The sequence below is a fragment of the Natrix helvetica genome, assembly GCF_964273705.1.
Source record: "Natrix helvetica genome assembly, chromosome: 12".
Lineage (NCBI taxonomy): Eukaryota > Metazoa > Chordata > Lepidosauria > Squamata > Natricidae > Natrix > Natrix helvetica.
The window spans coordinates 17,955,389-17,971,682 of NC_138556.1; the positions used below are offsets into that span (position 1 = coordinate 17,955,389).

At 43.5% G+C, this 16,294-nt stretch overlaps 1 protein-coding gene across 7 annotated transcripts in view; it reads right to left on the bottom strand.

The window, feature by feature from the left end:
* Positions 1 to 16,294, bottom strand: part of CCDC33 (coiled-coil domain containing 33) — an 86,942-nt gene that overhangs the window by 9,721 nt on the left and 60,927 nt on the right. For 6 of the 7 annotated variants that reach the window (XM_081964623.1, XM_081964621.1, XM_081964622.1 and 3 more), the window contains exons 11-14: positions 16,061 to 16,194; positions 15,341 to 15,412; positions 9,128 to 9,280; positions 2,291 to 2,341 (exon numbers count right to left, since the gene is read on the bottom strand). In XM_081964623.1, the coding sequence (XP_081820749.1) occupies positions 2,291 to 2,341; positions 9,128 to 9,280; positions 15,341 to 15,412; positions 16,061 to 16,194 (410 nt within the window). The remainder of the gene's footprint in view (positions 1 to 2,290; positions 2,342 to 9,127; positions 9,281 to 15,340; positions 15,413 to 16,060; positions 16,195 to 16,294) is intronic. The other variant, XM_081964618.1, reaches the window with a different exon arrangement.

Genomic DNA, 16,294 nt, shown 5'->3' on the forward strand with positions numbered 1-16,294 from the left:
ATACAGAAGGAAGGAAACGAGAGGGAAGAAGAAGGAAGGAAGAAGGAAGGAAGGAAGGAAGGTTTTATATCTGTGTAAGCTGCCTTGTGTCGCCATGTGTGACTAGGTGGAAATATACATTTTCTAAAATAAATAAATAAGGAGGGAAGGAAGGAAAGAAAGAAGGAAAGAAGGAAGGAAGGAAAACCCTGGCCCTTCAACTGTGTAATTCCATATCATTCAATAGAATTCTTTGTGGGCATTCTTCTGTATGGGGGGGGGGGGATATGTCTGAGCCAGGTGAGAGCTGAGGAATTGTTGTTACTCACCGTTGAGGAAAACGGCCGGTAGTACAAGGCCATTTCCAGAATCTAAGCAGCCCAAATCTGCCTCCAAGCTAATTCCTACCCAGATGAAAGGATACCCAAACCTTCTGAATCCCCCTGCCAGCTTTCTCCTGGTTTTTGCAGGAGTGGATCGTACGGCTTCTTCTCTCCTGGTTGCCAGGTGCCTGTCACTTCCAAGACAACACCACCCAGGGAACCGCACAAGCTCCAGGAGGAGAGAGCAAACAGGTGTGTCTGCATTTCCTCAAACAGAAATGCCCGAGGGCCTTTTGACATGGACTCATTCGAGGGAGTAGGATGGCTTATAGCAAGGAAGATCTCCCAGGGCTTAAAACTTAAGGAGGGGATCTGCTACCTGGTGGACAGTGAGGAGGGCGGGAGAAAGGATCTAACAGGGAGCGGAATGATCTGGAAGCTTGGATCTGCTTGTAAAGATCTGCCTCCTCCTCCTCCTTTTTCTCCTCCTTTTCTCCTTCTCCTCTTCTTCTCCCTCTTCTCCCTCCTCCTTTCTCTCCTTTTCTCCTCCTCCTTCTTCTCCTCCTCCGCCCCCACCTCCACCTCTCCTCCTCCTCCTGTCTCTCCTTCTTTTATCCTCCTCCCCTCCTCAACATCCTCCTTTCTCTCCTTCTTTTATCCTCCTCCGCCTCCTCCACCTCCACCTCCTCCTTTCTCTCCTTTTGTCCTTATCCTCCTCCTCCTCCTCAACCTCATCTCCATGTTTTCTTATCTAACCGTTGATAAAATAAATCCCATGTCTTATAGAATTGTTTATCTTCTTGTTCTCTAATTTCAAATGTCAATTTTCTCATTTCAGCACATTCCATTATTTTGTAAATAACTTCCTCCTGCGTTGGTATTTTCTCCATTTTTCCAATTTTTAGCAAATACAATTCTAGCTGCCGTTAATACATTTACAATCAGGTATTTCAATTCTCTATTGTATGTTTCCGATTGTATAATTCCAATAAAAAAATTTCTGGTTTAAAGTCTATAAGTTTTTGTATCATTTTTTCCAACCAGGTGTGAATTTTAGCCCAATATCTTTTAGCTTCTATACAAGTCCACCACACATGATAATATGAACCCAGTATCTGATGACATTTCCAACACTTTTCTGATTTATTCTTGAACATGCTTGCTATTCTCGTCAGGGATAGGTGCCACCTGTAAAGCATCTTATATAAATTTTCTTGATATGCTGTTGACATTGTCATTTTATAATTTTGAGACCACAAATTAGAGAACAAGAAGATAAACAATTTTATAAGAACATGGGATTTATTTTATCAATGGTTAGATAAAAAAAACATGGAAATGAAAGATACTAGAGTATGTTATCAATACAAGAATAATAGAATGATGTTGGATATAATATAAAGATATAGTATTATTGGATAGATTGAAGATGATGTAATGAATTGTTATAATATAAATGATCCCAATATTAAGTATAGTTCGTTGAAAATGAAGGAATAATTAGTGATAGTCAAACAAATAATGTACAATGATAATAATGTATACAAACAGTTTGGATTTGATAACGTGATTTTATGTAAATTGCAAGTGATGACTATGGAAAGGATGCACAAAAACCTTGTATCCAATCGACACACTGTATATAATGAAAGATGGTTTTATGTTTTATGTCTTGTTAATCGATGTCTGTTTAAAAAATAAAAAAAAATTACCAAAAAAAAACCCCAGTTTGGCGCAAAGGCAGTGTAAATGTGGAACTAATTTCAATTGTATTGGAGCCAATTTCGTTGTATTTAAGTACAATGACAATAAAGATTATATTTAAGTAGCCACGTGTTTTGGGCTCCACTAATATTCTGGTCTAGAACTTCAGGTTTTCAAGGCCCCCCCAGAAGGTATGGAGACTATCCGAATCTTAGATATTGGGCTACAATGTTATTTATTTTGTTATTTAAGACACAAAGTTAGATGTTACGGGTTATACTCACATCTGTCAGGTCAAAGTAGGAAGATACACGATCGGGTTCGATGTAAGAATCCTTAAAAGTAGAAAATAGATTTCCTGTCATTTTCTTCCAAGGACAATATTCCTTCCAAAGATTGGGTTATCTTATTTGTGATTCTGTCTTTAAACCTCAATAGTTTCCCATTGTAAGTATATTTCATGTTCCCTGTTAAAGAATCTTTTAACGTTCAGCCAAATTCTCCCTTCATCATCTTAGCCTGACTATCCTTGCCATCTAGAGGCAGCAGAGAAGAAGGATGGGTCTCCTGCCAGAGGGAAAGACGTGACCATGATTAGGGGCTTCTCAAATGCTGACAACCTAAGAATGGCAGGTGTTGATTTGGGTCTTGAAGCCGGAGGAGCATCATAAGCATTGCTGGAGCACATCCTGGTACATTAATCAATCTTCCAAGCCAGTGGCCTTCAGTGGTCGGCCTTGCCTGCGTAAATCTTAGGGCTTTCGTGGCTTTTAATTACAAGCACCATCTCAAACTTCTCCTTGGAGACAGGACTATAATTGCTTGGGAATGAGAGTTGGTCATTAGAATTGACCCAGTGGCCTTTCTTGAGTCATTAGGCCAGGACAAATCTTTTAACTTAGAGCAGGGGTCAGTAACCTGCAGCTCTGGAGCTGCATGTGGCTGTTTCCTCCCTCTGCTGTGGCTCCCTGTTGCCCAGTTGGCTCCACAATTGATAGGGCTTTCGGTTAGGACAGGTAGAGGGAAAAGGATGCTGCGCTAGGAGGAGACTCTCTGGTGGGGGAACCGGACTTCCGGTTGGCTCCAGAATTGAACGGGGGGCTTCTGTTTAGGATCTTAGTGTCTTTAAGGTTGCCGATCTCTGACTTAGAGCAAGGGATGGACCTGTGCTGTGCATTGCATGGGAATATTTAGGAAATGGGAATATTTAAGAATTAACACAAGGCTTTAACGAGGGTCACCAATCATCCGTTAAAATATCTGGCATTGCAGGAGCATCTTATGTCTGCAAAATATTGTCTTTAGGATTTTAACAGAATACCAGAGTTGGAAGGGACTCTGGGGGTCTTCTAGTCCAAGCCCCTGCTCAAGCAGGAGACCCTGTATTGGTTCAGACAAATGGTTGTCCAATCTCGTCTTAAAAACCTCCAATGTTGGAGCATTCACAACGTCTGGACTCTGGAGGCAAGCTGTTCCACTGATTAATTGTTCTAACTGTCAGGAAAGTTCTCCTTAGTTCTAGGTTGCTTCTCTCCTTGATTAGTTTCCATCCATAGTTTCTTCTTCTGCCTTCAGGTGCTTTGGAAGATAGGTTGACCTCCTCTTCTTTGGGGCAGTCCCTCAAATATTGGAACACTATAAAAGTCTTCCATCTTCTATAAAATTTAAGTGATATATCTATTTTATCATATAAGATAGAAGATCTGGAGAAGAATTTAAGGGTTCAAAATTGTGATTCTTATTAAGAACTTAGTAGCTTTCCCTTCCTTTCCAACATGCAGAGTTTGAACAGCCAAAACTGCACAATTCACATCCAAACAGACAGGTCTCATTACATGAAGGAATCCAACATTTGTAAAACTGCAAAATATTTGGGAGAAGGATCTAAAGGGGGACAAACTCAAAACTACTTCATCAAATCAGAATATGACCAGTAGTCCAGGAATGTTGACCAAGTGTCGGGGAAGAGGTTTACTAGAAGACTGCAAGCAGCTGCCTCACAACACACTACAACATCAACTGTGGTCCAACTTACTCACAGGATGAGGTTGAATGGCATTTGTTGGGACTTTTACCCACACAAGAATTTTATGAAATCTCTTTAATTCCAACCAATGACTCAAGCAACCAAACTCAAATCGCACATTTCATGGGTTGGATAATTCCAAACTTGGTCATCGGTGGGAGAAACTCAACCTTGAGGATTTGAGACCGAGCAGCTGCTCGGTCCTGGAAGGCTACATTTCTAAACATTAAATCAATTCTCCTTCCCTTGTCTGGACATGCCTTCTTTGTGAATTACTCATCTTGTCTGCTTCTCTCCATACACCCAGGTAAATGTCAACTGCAATTAATCCTTCTTTATCTGATTAAACTAGAGGTGAACTCACCAGCTATTTACAAATGGTCTTCTAGATGAACAAAGAGGTAGAAGATATATGTATATATTCGTACACACATGCTTGGGAATGTCGCCATATATTCTCCCATTGCTATTCAATTTTAGAGTTAATTGGATTGTAACGAAAAGCATTTAATCTCCTCGGAAGCTGGTTTAATAGAGATGCGCCAGCCCTCTCCGTGACTTGCTCCCCCGTTCAAAAGGGGTGATTTTAAGCAGGCCAAGAAGATGGTCATCGCCTTCAGGATGTAGTCCCAGCTGCCAAACGGCGATAGGATATCGAGCAAGACAATAAAAGCCGACCGATTACACACGTAACTTTCTGAACAGACAAGCATTTAACCAGTTCAGGTCGGCCTGTTTTTCAGAGATAAGGAGCATGCTAGGAAATTGAAATCACGCCATTCCACCACAACAGGATTTCAGAGCGTTGCGTTTCGCAAGCGGGGCAAGTCTTCAAGTGATTTCCTCCCACCCCGCCCGCCATCTTTAATTGAGCATGTTCAAAGACACCAAAGAGAAGCTCAGAAACTAGAGTCCCGTCTCCTCCGGAATCACAAAATACCAGACCGCCTTTTCAATCTAAGATGCAAAGAAGAGCTGAAAGGACACACACACACACACAACCCTGGCTGGCTTTTTCAGATGATGTCGCATTCTTCTTCGTCTCTGGATAAAGGGTTCCCTAGCATTATAAAACAGGAAGGGAGGGAGGGAGGAAGGAAGGAAGGAAGGAAGGAAGGAAGGAAGGAAGGAAGGAAGGAGGGAAGGAAGGAAGGAAGGATATTGAACATGTGACTGTGGGGACATTGCAACGGCTGCAAGTGTGAAAAATGGACCTAAGTCACTTTTTCCAGCGCCATCATAAATTCGAGCAGTCACTATACAAGCCGTTGTAAGTCAAGGACTCCCTGTACTCAAGGTTTGAGCCATTCAACACGGATGTCCTTCTGGGTTCAGTGAATGAAGAAAGAAAGGAATTAAAACACTGGACCATCTTTCTATCTGTCTGTCTGTCTGTCACTATTCAGCCCCGCTTGTCTGTTTCGGTTTGGCCACCCTATTCTGCTTGGCTTTAGGATTCTAATTAGCACCAACCATTGAGGTTTGGCTAATGAGTTCGCTATAACAAGAACTAATGAGCGTCTTTCACTGGGGCTGTTAATTAGCACTTCCAAAGCTCTGTTTGGCTTGTGGAATTAGCTGTACATCATCCAGCAATCAAGTGTTTTGTGACAAACCCAACAAGGTTTTTCCGAAGCAAGGCGGAATGGGCGGGATGCAATTGCACACAATCTTTTCAGTGTGTGTGTGTGTGTGTGTGTGTGTCTGTGTGTTTCTCTGTCTGTCTCTCTTTCTGTCTCTGTTTTTCTCTCTCTCTCTCTGTTTGCATGTGTGTGTCTCTCCCTGTCTCTCTCTCACTCACTCTGTGTGAGTGTGTGTGTCTCTCTCTCTCTCTGTTTGTGTGTGTCCCTCTCTTGTCTTTCTCTCACTCACTCACTCTGTGTTTGTGTGTCTGTCTGTGTGTGTGTGTGTGTGTGTGTGTCTCACTCTGTGTGTGTGTGTGTCTCTCTCTCTCTGTCTCTCTCTCTCTCTGTGTGTGTAGGAAGCAAATCAGGTTCTTTCTTTTTTTCTCTCCTCCTTTTGCTGAACCCCCCCCCCAAAGAATCGACCGAGGGGTAAAATTCTATACTCCAAACCCCGCGTTTTGTATCTGAATACGAAGCTGAGGGGAAGAAAAATACGATCTGCAAAGCAAAGCCAATAGTCGTCTCTCGTTTAGCCCTAACTATTCTGGGTTGAATGTCTATTTATTTATTTAATAGGCTTGCCTCTCCTCTTCCTCCTTTTGAGTGAAATCAGGGTGCACCAGATCAGCCATTTTTAGAACATCTCCCCACTCAAAGTTGTGCAAGAAACCATGCTATGCTATTCTAAATATTATGACTGTAGCCTGGTTAGAGGGTTGCCGAACCTACTTTAAGACTTGTGGACTTCAACTCCCAGAATTCTGGCAAGATTGGACGGACACACACACACACACACACACACACACACACACACAATTCTAAGAGTTGAGAAGGACAGCTGTTAATATAAGTATTGTCCACTAGATGGTGATAGGAAGACTGCAAAAAAACCCGAGCCCATCGGCCCAAGAATTCTTTGGGAAAAAATAATTGGAAACGCTGCCCGGATTTCTCAAGGCGTCCACCTGTAATTCACAACTTCAGCCCAGTTGGAAGAGGATCTTGCTGCCCACGGTGTGCCAGGAGCACAGAAGGCCTGCCGGATGGTCCTACGCTACTTGAGAATTCAACACGTTGCAATGATGATTCTTGCACCTGAAGCAGATCTACGTTCCTGCCTGGCAGGGTTTGTGCTTTTAGGCACAAACAATCAAAATTCATTGTAATGTGAATTTAGTGGGTGTTCTCTTTCTCCTTCTCCTCCCTCTCCCCCCTTTCCTTTTCTTTCCTTTCTCCTTCCCCCTTTTCTTCCCTCCCTTCCCTTCCTTTTCCTTCCCTTTGTTTTCATTCTCCTTTCCTTCCCCTTTCCTTCCCATTCTGTTTTTATTCTCCTTTCCTTTCTGTTTTCATTCTCCTTTTCTTCTCTTCCTTTCCTTCCCTTCTTTTCCCTTCCCTTTCTGTTTTCATTCCCCTTTTCTTCCCATTCTGTTTTTATTCTCCTTTCCTTTCCTTTCTGTTTTCATTCTCCTTTCATTCTCCTTCCCTTCCCTTCCCTATCTTTCTTCCCCTCCCCTTCCCCTTTCTCTTTCCCCCCTTCCCTTCCTTCCTTTTCTTCCCTTCCCTTCCTTTTCCTGCCACTCTTGATCCCTGACAACTGCCCAAAGAAACTCCTGCAGTTTTCTCAACCAAGTTTTTCAGAAGCGCTTCGCTCTTGCAATCTTCCTAGAGCAGGGAGAGAGCGACTGGCCCAAGGCCACCCAGCTGGCTTTGTGTGAGTCTAGAACTCCCAGGGAGCTTTCTTGCCTGATGCCTCTACGCCAAAATGGCTCTCAAGGCCACATGAACAATTGGAAATACAAATTGCCTCTCTAAAAGCATCTCGACAATGAGGCGTGTCATTGAAAGAAGAATAGTCTTTGTGAGTTCTGAAAATTTCCGGTGTCTTTTTGCTACCTTCTGATATGCTTGCACACACCATTTTTATTGATCCAATTTCCACACCACCTGTCTCCCCAAAGTGACTCTTTTAAGGAATTATTTAATTTTACTGAATTCACACACATCTGCTCTATTCTGGGGGGAAAAACCACTCATCCTCCTCCCTCTTTCTCCAGTTCTCCCAGATTTTTCTTCTTCACCTAGATAGTCCACCTAGGTATGGAATAAAGGTAAAGGTTCCCCTTGCACATCTGTGCTAGTCATTCCCAACTCTAGGGGGCGGTGTTCATCTCCATTTCAAAGCTGAAGAGCCAGCGCTATTCGAAGACATCTCCGTGGTCATGTGGCTGGCATGACTAAACGCCGAAGGTGCACAAAACACTGTTCCCTTCCCACCAGAGGTGGTTCCTATTTTCCTACTTGCATTTTTAAACATGTTTTCGAACTGTTAGGTGGGCAGAAGCTGGGAGAAGTCACGGGAGCTCACTCTGTTACGCAGCGCTAGGGATTTGAACCGCCAAACTGCCGACCTTTCTGACCGACTTAGCGTCTTAGCCCCTGAGCCACCACGTCCCATTTAGATATGGAATAGGTGAGCTCTGAGGTCTTGTTCCTTTTGTGTCTGGTTTCTTTTTAACATTACAATTGATGGAACACCCAAGGCCTTGACTTAGCCAGTGTTGGGTCTGGAAGCCCAAGCAAATGATGTTATCCGTGTCCAGGTTTTGCTGATGTCAGTCTTCCGTTCACGGAGCTGACAGTTATGAGCCGGAAGTGGGCTTGAGGTCTTGAGATAATGTAGCCGTAATAGCCAGGAATGGACTAAATGAGTTCACAATCAAATACTCGTCATCGCGCTGAAAGCCTTGGATCCTACCAACCAAGTTACTCCTCAGAATGAGGTGAGGGTGGAATTTCTCCAGCTCTTGGAAAATTCGATTTGAAGATTGGATTAGAGCAGGGGTGTCCAACTGGATTTCTTCAAGATCAGCATAGTAGCTCTCTTCTATGGGCTGGCAGTGCCTCAGCGTGGCCCGTTTTTCCTGGCAAAGTGCTGCTGGAGGCCGGGGAGGCAGAAAACGGGCCTTGGCTTCACCGATTCATACAACCATTCATGGCATCATCTATTCCCTCTAGTGTCTTCCTGAATATGTGAAGAAAGAAGGTGAAGAGCAGAAGAGGAGGACCAGGAGACTCCAACAGACTTGGAAGGATGGTGGAAGGGATGAGCCTTGGGGTCTACTCAATGACACAAAGATATGACTGTCTCCAACATGGACAGACCTATGACATTTGGGCTACAAGAAGCAGATGGTGTTTAAACATCTGGTAGAGATCTGCTTTCTCCTGTTTTGCAGTCATTGCGTGCCAGCCAAGCTCCTATTTTAGGATTCAGAGGTTGGGTTAGCCCTTACATGGTCTGCTTTAAGAGCCTACCTCTTTGCAAGCCACCTTGCTGCTTATTCTTGGAAACAAACAAAACATTACAAGGGTGTCATGATTTCTACTGTTTTCACAGTCAAAGGGGGCTTCACTCTATGAGTTTGCTAGGAAGCGAGTACCATAACAAAGTAGGAAAAGAAATCACTCACGCTGTCTCTAGCTGAAGTAACACCGGTCTTCTGTTCAGTTTTGGAAGTTGGTCTTGTCCAGGGTTCCTTGATGGTCCCCAGCTCTCCCACCAACTCTGGATCCAAAATGGGAAGGCCATTTGTGGTTGATGAAGTCAGAAAGGTGTCTGGTCTCTAGGCAGAACAAAACAAGAAGACATTACGATGGCCAGCGGTGAAGATGCCTTAAAAACCTTGGGCCTTGGAAAGCAAAGGAGGGAAATAGAATAGAATAGAATGGAATAGAATAGAATGGAGAATAAAAGAGAAAAGAATAGAATGTAGAATAGAGTAGAATTGAATGTAGAATAGAATAGAATAAAATGGAATGGAATGGAATAGAATAGAATAGAATAGAATGTAGAATAGATAGAATTGAATGTAGAATAGATTAGAAGAGAATGTAGAATAGAGTAGAATTGAATGTAGAATAGAATGGAATAGAATAGAATAGAATAGAATGTAGAATAGAATAGAATGAAGAATAGAATAGAATAGAATAGAATAGAAAATAGAGAATAGAATAGAATAACAGAATTGGAAGGAACCTTGGAGGTCTTCTCGTCCAACCCCCTGCCTAGGCAGGAAACCCTATACTGTTTCAAACAAATGGCTATCCAACATCTTCTTAAAAACTTCCAGTGTTGGAGGCAACTTCTGTTCCACTGATTAATTGTTCTCACTGTCAGGAAATCTAGGGGGCATAACAAATGGCAGGTGGTCTTGAACAAACATAGATGGGTGGTTAATTAAGTAGAATTCCATCAAGGGCGAAGGCAACCTCTCCGTGCTCACCAATATGATTTCTTCATTTCCTACAATCCTAGGACTAACTGGTTAAATTGGACGCTCCCCGTGTCCGGCAGCAAAGTGGCTACCGCCAATGCTGATGCCGTGACTCCAGGCTGTGACGGCTTATTTGAATCTTAATGGGGGGAGAAGGAAGGACTGTTATGCCTATTCTTGGATTCATTTTCTTAAAAATCTGCATCTCTCCAGATTTGGAGGAGAGAGGCAAACAGAAGAACAGAAGAACAAACGGAATAACACTATACCTCCGTGTCAAACCCACCAAAGTATTGCCAGGGTGAAAGGATGTGCCAGGGACATCACCGTTGCCCGAGGGATGCCCCGTTGGGAATTTCCTTTCGTGTCCCCACCTACCATCCCCACCAACCTACCACCGGTGTGTGGTAGCTGTTTATCTACTTGCGTTTTAAACAGCTAAGTTGGCAGGAACTGGGGTGAGTGACAGGAGCGCACTCTGTCACACAGCAGCCCTCGGATTTCAAACACAGGTTTGTAAATTGTCAACCCAGCATCGTAACTCCGTGAGTCTCCTTAATAACAGAATAGCAACCTTTGGAGGTCTCCTAGTCCAACCGTTGAAGTCCACTCATCTTCACGTTGCCAAGGTTGAGATGCACTGCAAGGGAAGGATACTGCAAAATCCCCATTTCCTCCTGATCAGCTGGGACTCGGGAGGCAGAGAATAGATGGGGGCGGGGCCAGCCAGAGGTGGCATTTGCCGGTTCTCCAAACTACTCAAAATTTTCACTTCTGGTTCTCCAGAACTGGTCAGAACCTGCTGAATATCACCTCTGTTGCCCATCTACCTATTTCATTTGGCTGGGGAGCAAAGTTTGACCTCAGCCAACCCTCTTTGGCATCAACCATCAGGCTTTCAGCTGGCAAGCGTCAATTAAATCCAAACAACCCCCAAAAGGACTTCCTGCAAAAGGCAGACCTCATTGTCAATCCCGCCAAGCCGACCACCCAGATGAGGCCCAGAATCGACTGAAATTATTATCGCCTTCCTCCCCCTCCAACCCATTGGATGAAAAAAAAAAGGAGCAAGTCTCGGCCAACGAAGCTTGCCACGTCTCCCGCCCCCCCTGTCCCTAATTCAATTAATTTTCCCCTAAAACTTCCTCTGGGAACAGGCGGCGGAAACCGGCAAATTTTCTTTCGACAAAGACGTTCATTTTTTCCCCTCCCTTGCTCCGCTTCGCCATGGCCTCGCTGTCTGCCACTCATTAGCTGTCTAACAAAGCGAAGCCGGTGGAGTCGTTCCCGCTCAGTAGTAATTCTATCACTGCTCTATAATTTCCGCAGCAATCACAATTCCTAACGATGCTGGGAAGGGGTGCGGGCTTAGAGGAGGAGGAGGGGGGTTGTAACTCAGAAGAAGAACATTCTGCTGAGAAAACAGCCTTCAGCAAAGAGACGTGAGGGTGTGCATGGATGTGTCTATCTATACCCGCCAGAGGTGCCATTGGCAAGCCATCGACCCAGCTCAGTGGTGGGTTCCAGTTTCCGTTCCAACTGGGCCTGGGATCACCCACATGGATGCCTCTAAGTTTCCAACCTATTGCCTGATGGAGCAGGGGAGGGGGGGCAAAGGAGAAATGGGCAGGGCCACAGAAGTTTATGAAAGTACCCCTGTTAGGGATGAGCTGCAACATGTTGTGCGACCAGCAGAGAGAAGCAAAGCGGCATGGAGTGGTTAAGTCTTTGCTGCCACCTCATGGTCGTATGAAGAATGGTCAGGTGTGCTATTGGGGGTGAGAGGAGGAGAAGGAAGGAGGAAGAAGAAAGGAGGAGGAGGAGGAGGAGGAGGAGGAGGAGGAGGAGGAGGAGGAGAAGAAGAAGAAGAAGAAGAAGAAGAAGAAGAAGAAGAAGAAGAAGAAGAAGAAGAAGAAGAAGAAGAAGAAGAAGAAGAAGAAGAAGAAGAAGAAGAAGAAGAATTATTATTAATTGGGGGCCTGCAGGCAGCTGGTGGACTGACCACCCTGGCGTACAACATCCTACATTATCCTTTAATTTATGTCCTCCCCCTCACCCGCCATGCACTTAGCAATCCGTCAGCACCTGTCACTGGGGAGGGAGTCCCACAACACATGGCAACGCATTGAATGTCATTGTGATGGGCCAAGATCTCCTTTTGGTGTGTATTTAAAAAGAAAACGAAAGGAAAAGAAGGTGGGGAAGGGAGGGGGTGGACTCATGTTAAAGCAGTTTAATGTGACAGCAAGCATGGGGGGTGGGGAAGAAATGATGGCTTAAGATCCCTGCTCCTTTTAGAATTAATTAACCCCCCCCCCCCCGGATGGCTTTAGAAAGAAACATTTCTTCTTCTTCTTCTTCTTCTTCTTCTTCTTCTTCTTCTTCTTCTTCTTCTTCTTCTTCTTCTTCTTCTTCTTCTTCTTCTTCTTCTTCTTCTTCTTCTTCTTCTTCTTATTATTATTATTATTATTATTATTATTATTCTCCTCCTCCTCCTCCTCCTCCTCCTCCTCCTCCTCCTCCTCCTCCTCCTTCTCTTCCTTCTCCTCCTCTCTCCTCCTCCTCCTTAGAACAAATGATGTTCTAAGCTTCTTCTTCTTCTTCTTCTTCTTCTTCTTCTTCTTCTTCTTCTTCTTCTTCTTCTTCTTCTTCTTCATCATCATCATCATCTTCTTCTTCTTCTTCCTCCTCCTCCTCTCTCTCTCTCTCTCTCCCCCCTCTCTGTGTTTGTATATTTATTAGCACCAGAGGGGGAGGGTCTCTGCAACCCACAGTCCTTCCGAGATCAAAACAATAATCAGCTAAATGAATTCTGCAGCATTTTCCCGCATGACCAGGAGTGATAATTTAGTGCAGCAGCCAGCTGGAAGAAACGGGGATTAATTCTGCACTTACTGACGCCCCTGTGAATAATTCATCATGTGCAGACCCCCCCCCCTACTCTCCCAAGTGCTTCCCCAGACAGCCAGGCCCCAAACCGTGGATAAGGCTGGGTGGCTCCAGATGGAAAGAGCAAAGGAATTAACCTGCCAGGTTTAATTTGGCCCAAGTTAGGAAGGAAGAACACAGAAGCATCACGGCTTCTACAGGTTCAACATTGGTCTTCTACAGACCACCAACGTTTCTTCTACTGCAGAAAAAACAATGGCTGCCAACCTGCCTTCCATTGAGGACCTGCACACTGCACGAGTCTAAAAGAGGGCTGGGAAAATATCTACAGACCCCATGCATCCTGGACATAAATTGTTTCAACTCCTACCCTCAAAACGACGCTATAGATCACTACACACTAGAACAACTAGACACAAGGACAGTTTTTCCCCAAATGCCACCACTCTGCTTAACAACTAATTCCCACAACACTGTCAAATTATTTATTAAGATTGTATTACTATTCTTCTTCTCATCCTTTCTAGTACCTATCTCTCCATACTTATGACTATAACCATGTTCCTTGTATCTTTATGATTTACATTGTTTTTTATTTGTTTCCTAGTACCATTTGATAGCTTATTAGTAACCTTGACTATCACTAAGTGTTGTGTCTTTTTATTCTTGATGAATGTATTTTATTCTCCTTATGTACACTGAGAGCATCTGCACCAGACAAATTCCTCGTGTGTCCAATCACACTTCACCAATAAAGAATTCTATTCTATTCTAATATTTATTCTATTCTATTCTATTCTTCATCCTAATATTTATTCTATTCTATTTTTCATTCCAATATTTATTCTATTCTGTTCTGTTCTGTTCTATTCTATTCTTCATTCCAATATTTATTCTATCCTATACTATTCTGTTCTGTTCTATTCTATCCTATCCTATCCTATCCTATCCTATCCTATCCTATCCTATTCTATTCTATCCTATTCTTCATTCCAATATTTATACTGTTCTGTTCTATTCCACAAAAGAGGCCAAATTTGGGCTACAGCGATGCAATGCTTCTTGTGTCAACCTGAAGACTGCTTCCCGTCTTGCAAATTGTTCAAACAGGACCGGTTGTTTGTGGGTCAACGGTGAGTTGCAAAATTATTGTGTTTTCTCCCTCTCCGTTTCCCTCTTCCCTTTCTTATTTCCACCCTCAACATCCACCCACAATGTAATTTAGCCCCGTCGAGCTGAAACGTGTACCTAGCTATGAATTGCTCTCAAACCTCTGGGTTTTTTTCCCCCAAGACTGCCAGCCTGCAGAGAGGAGAATGGGAAGGCAGCCAGGAGGTGCTTTCCAAGGCCATGTCAAACATCATCTATATTCATGACATGGATTTAGGAGGCCCCACTTGCTATGCTACTCGGAGTCGGCTGCCCAGCTGCCTGGGGTTTCTAATGCTTTTACAGGGCTCGGATAGAATGCGAGGAGGAGGAGGATGAGAGGGAAGGAAGCTTAATTCAATCCAGCCTCAGACTAGGAGACAGGCAGGCAGAGGTCTAAGCAACACGATGGGTACGAAACAGCGAAAGGATTAGAGATCATTGTGTTGCATCTGTTGTGTATTTCCATCTGCAAGAATGCCTCTTTGGACAAACACCGCATTTGCATAGCTTTCGTATGCCGAGCGAGCCTGCACAAGCTTGGAAATGCATCGATTTTCAAACAGAAGACGTGTTTCCAGGGTACTGGTTGAATATGAATTATTTCGCTCCCGAGAAGAATGGCATTCCAAGCACGGCTGGATTTAGATGCCAGGAAACCTGTTGCGTTATTCCAGAGGTGGTATTCAGCAGGTTCTGACCAGTTTTGAAGAACCGGTAGCAGAAATTTTGAGTAGTTCGGAGAACTGGCAAATACCACCTCTGACTGACCCCGACCCCATCTATTCTCTGTCTCTGAGTCCCAGCTGATCAGGAGGGAATGGACATTTTACAGTATACGTCCCCTGCCATGCCCACCAAGCCACGCCCACCAAGCCACGCCCACAGAACTGGTAGTAAAAAAAATTCAATCCCACCACTGTGTAATTTCCTCTTTTCTCCCGACACCATTTTGTGGTAACTCACTTGTAGCATTAACAAGAATTGGGCTATCACAGTAAACAATAAAATGGTTTATTTCATAACTTAGACCTAGAGTTTAATGTCTTGTGTGAACTGTGATGAAATGATGTATATTAATTGACATCTCTCTCTCTCTCTCTCTCTCTCTCTCTCTCTCTCTCTCTCTCTCTCTCTCTCTCTTTCTCTCTCTCTTTTCACTCTCTGTGTCTCTGTGTCTCTCTGTCTCTGTCTGTCTCTCTCTCTATCTCTGTCTTTCTCTGTCTCTGTCTTTCTTTCTCCACACCCCTATTTTTCTGAGATACATGAAACTAAGGATGAGAACTATACATCTCTCCCCCCCAGTCCTGTATGGATTATGACAACTTAAGTCCAAAGAATTGACTGCAAACTGCTGTTTCTTAACCTTACCTCTGAATTAATCAACTGAAGACCAAGTTGGACAGTTGGGAGTCCACCAGATGTGGTTTTCATAGGGGTATCCTGGGGAAATAACAAGCAAAAGGCAAAATCAATTCACACAATCCATACAGTATGTAGAATTCGTTACTCAAGTTTTTTTTTAGAAGAATTCTAAAGCCGTAATAAAATTGATTATGCCTGTTTCCTTCTTAATATTGAAGAATTGCTTTGCTGGAGAAGATTAAAAGGCCAGCTAACCTAAGCTGCATTTTTTTTTAAAAAAAGGAGCCATTCAAAAAGTTTTCAAGAAGCATAGGGGAACAAGAATTCTTCTCTATTGATCTCCACAAAGTGGTCATCCAAAGACTGGAAGAACTTCATTTGGTCATCAAGAGTTTCATTCATTCATTCATTGACTTATTCCAGAGATTAAGATGAATCCTCTTCCAAGACGTATCCATGTCATTTACATTGACAGTTTGAGACGGAACCAATACTACATTGTTTTAGAATGGTGTTTTTCAATCTGGGCAACTTTGAGATGTGTGGACTTCAATCTCTACAATTCCCCAACCAACATGACTTTCGAGAGTTGAAGTCCGTACATTTCAAAATTGGCTCAGTGGGAAGAGAATGACCTGGAGCACAAATGTGATGGAATTCACCCATTTGGAAAAAACAACAACAACCCAATATTATTCCAATATAATCTGATCCATCCATTCCTACCTGGATGGGTAGATTTTCTACCCTAATTCCACTTCGGCTACTGTCTGCCACAAGCTTTCGGTAAACTCGGTTGGTCAGTGGCAACACGGAGTAGCCTAAAAACTTTGACGTGCCTTCCAGATCTTCTCCTGGGGCTGGCAGTGTTGGAGAAGAATAAAAAGTGGATTAGTTTACTTCGTAGAGGAATAGGAAAGGTCAAATAAAGCTATTGATCTTTCTCGGGAACTGCTAATT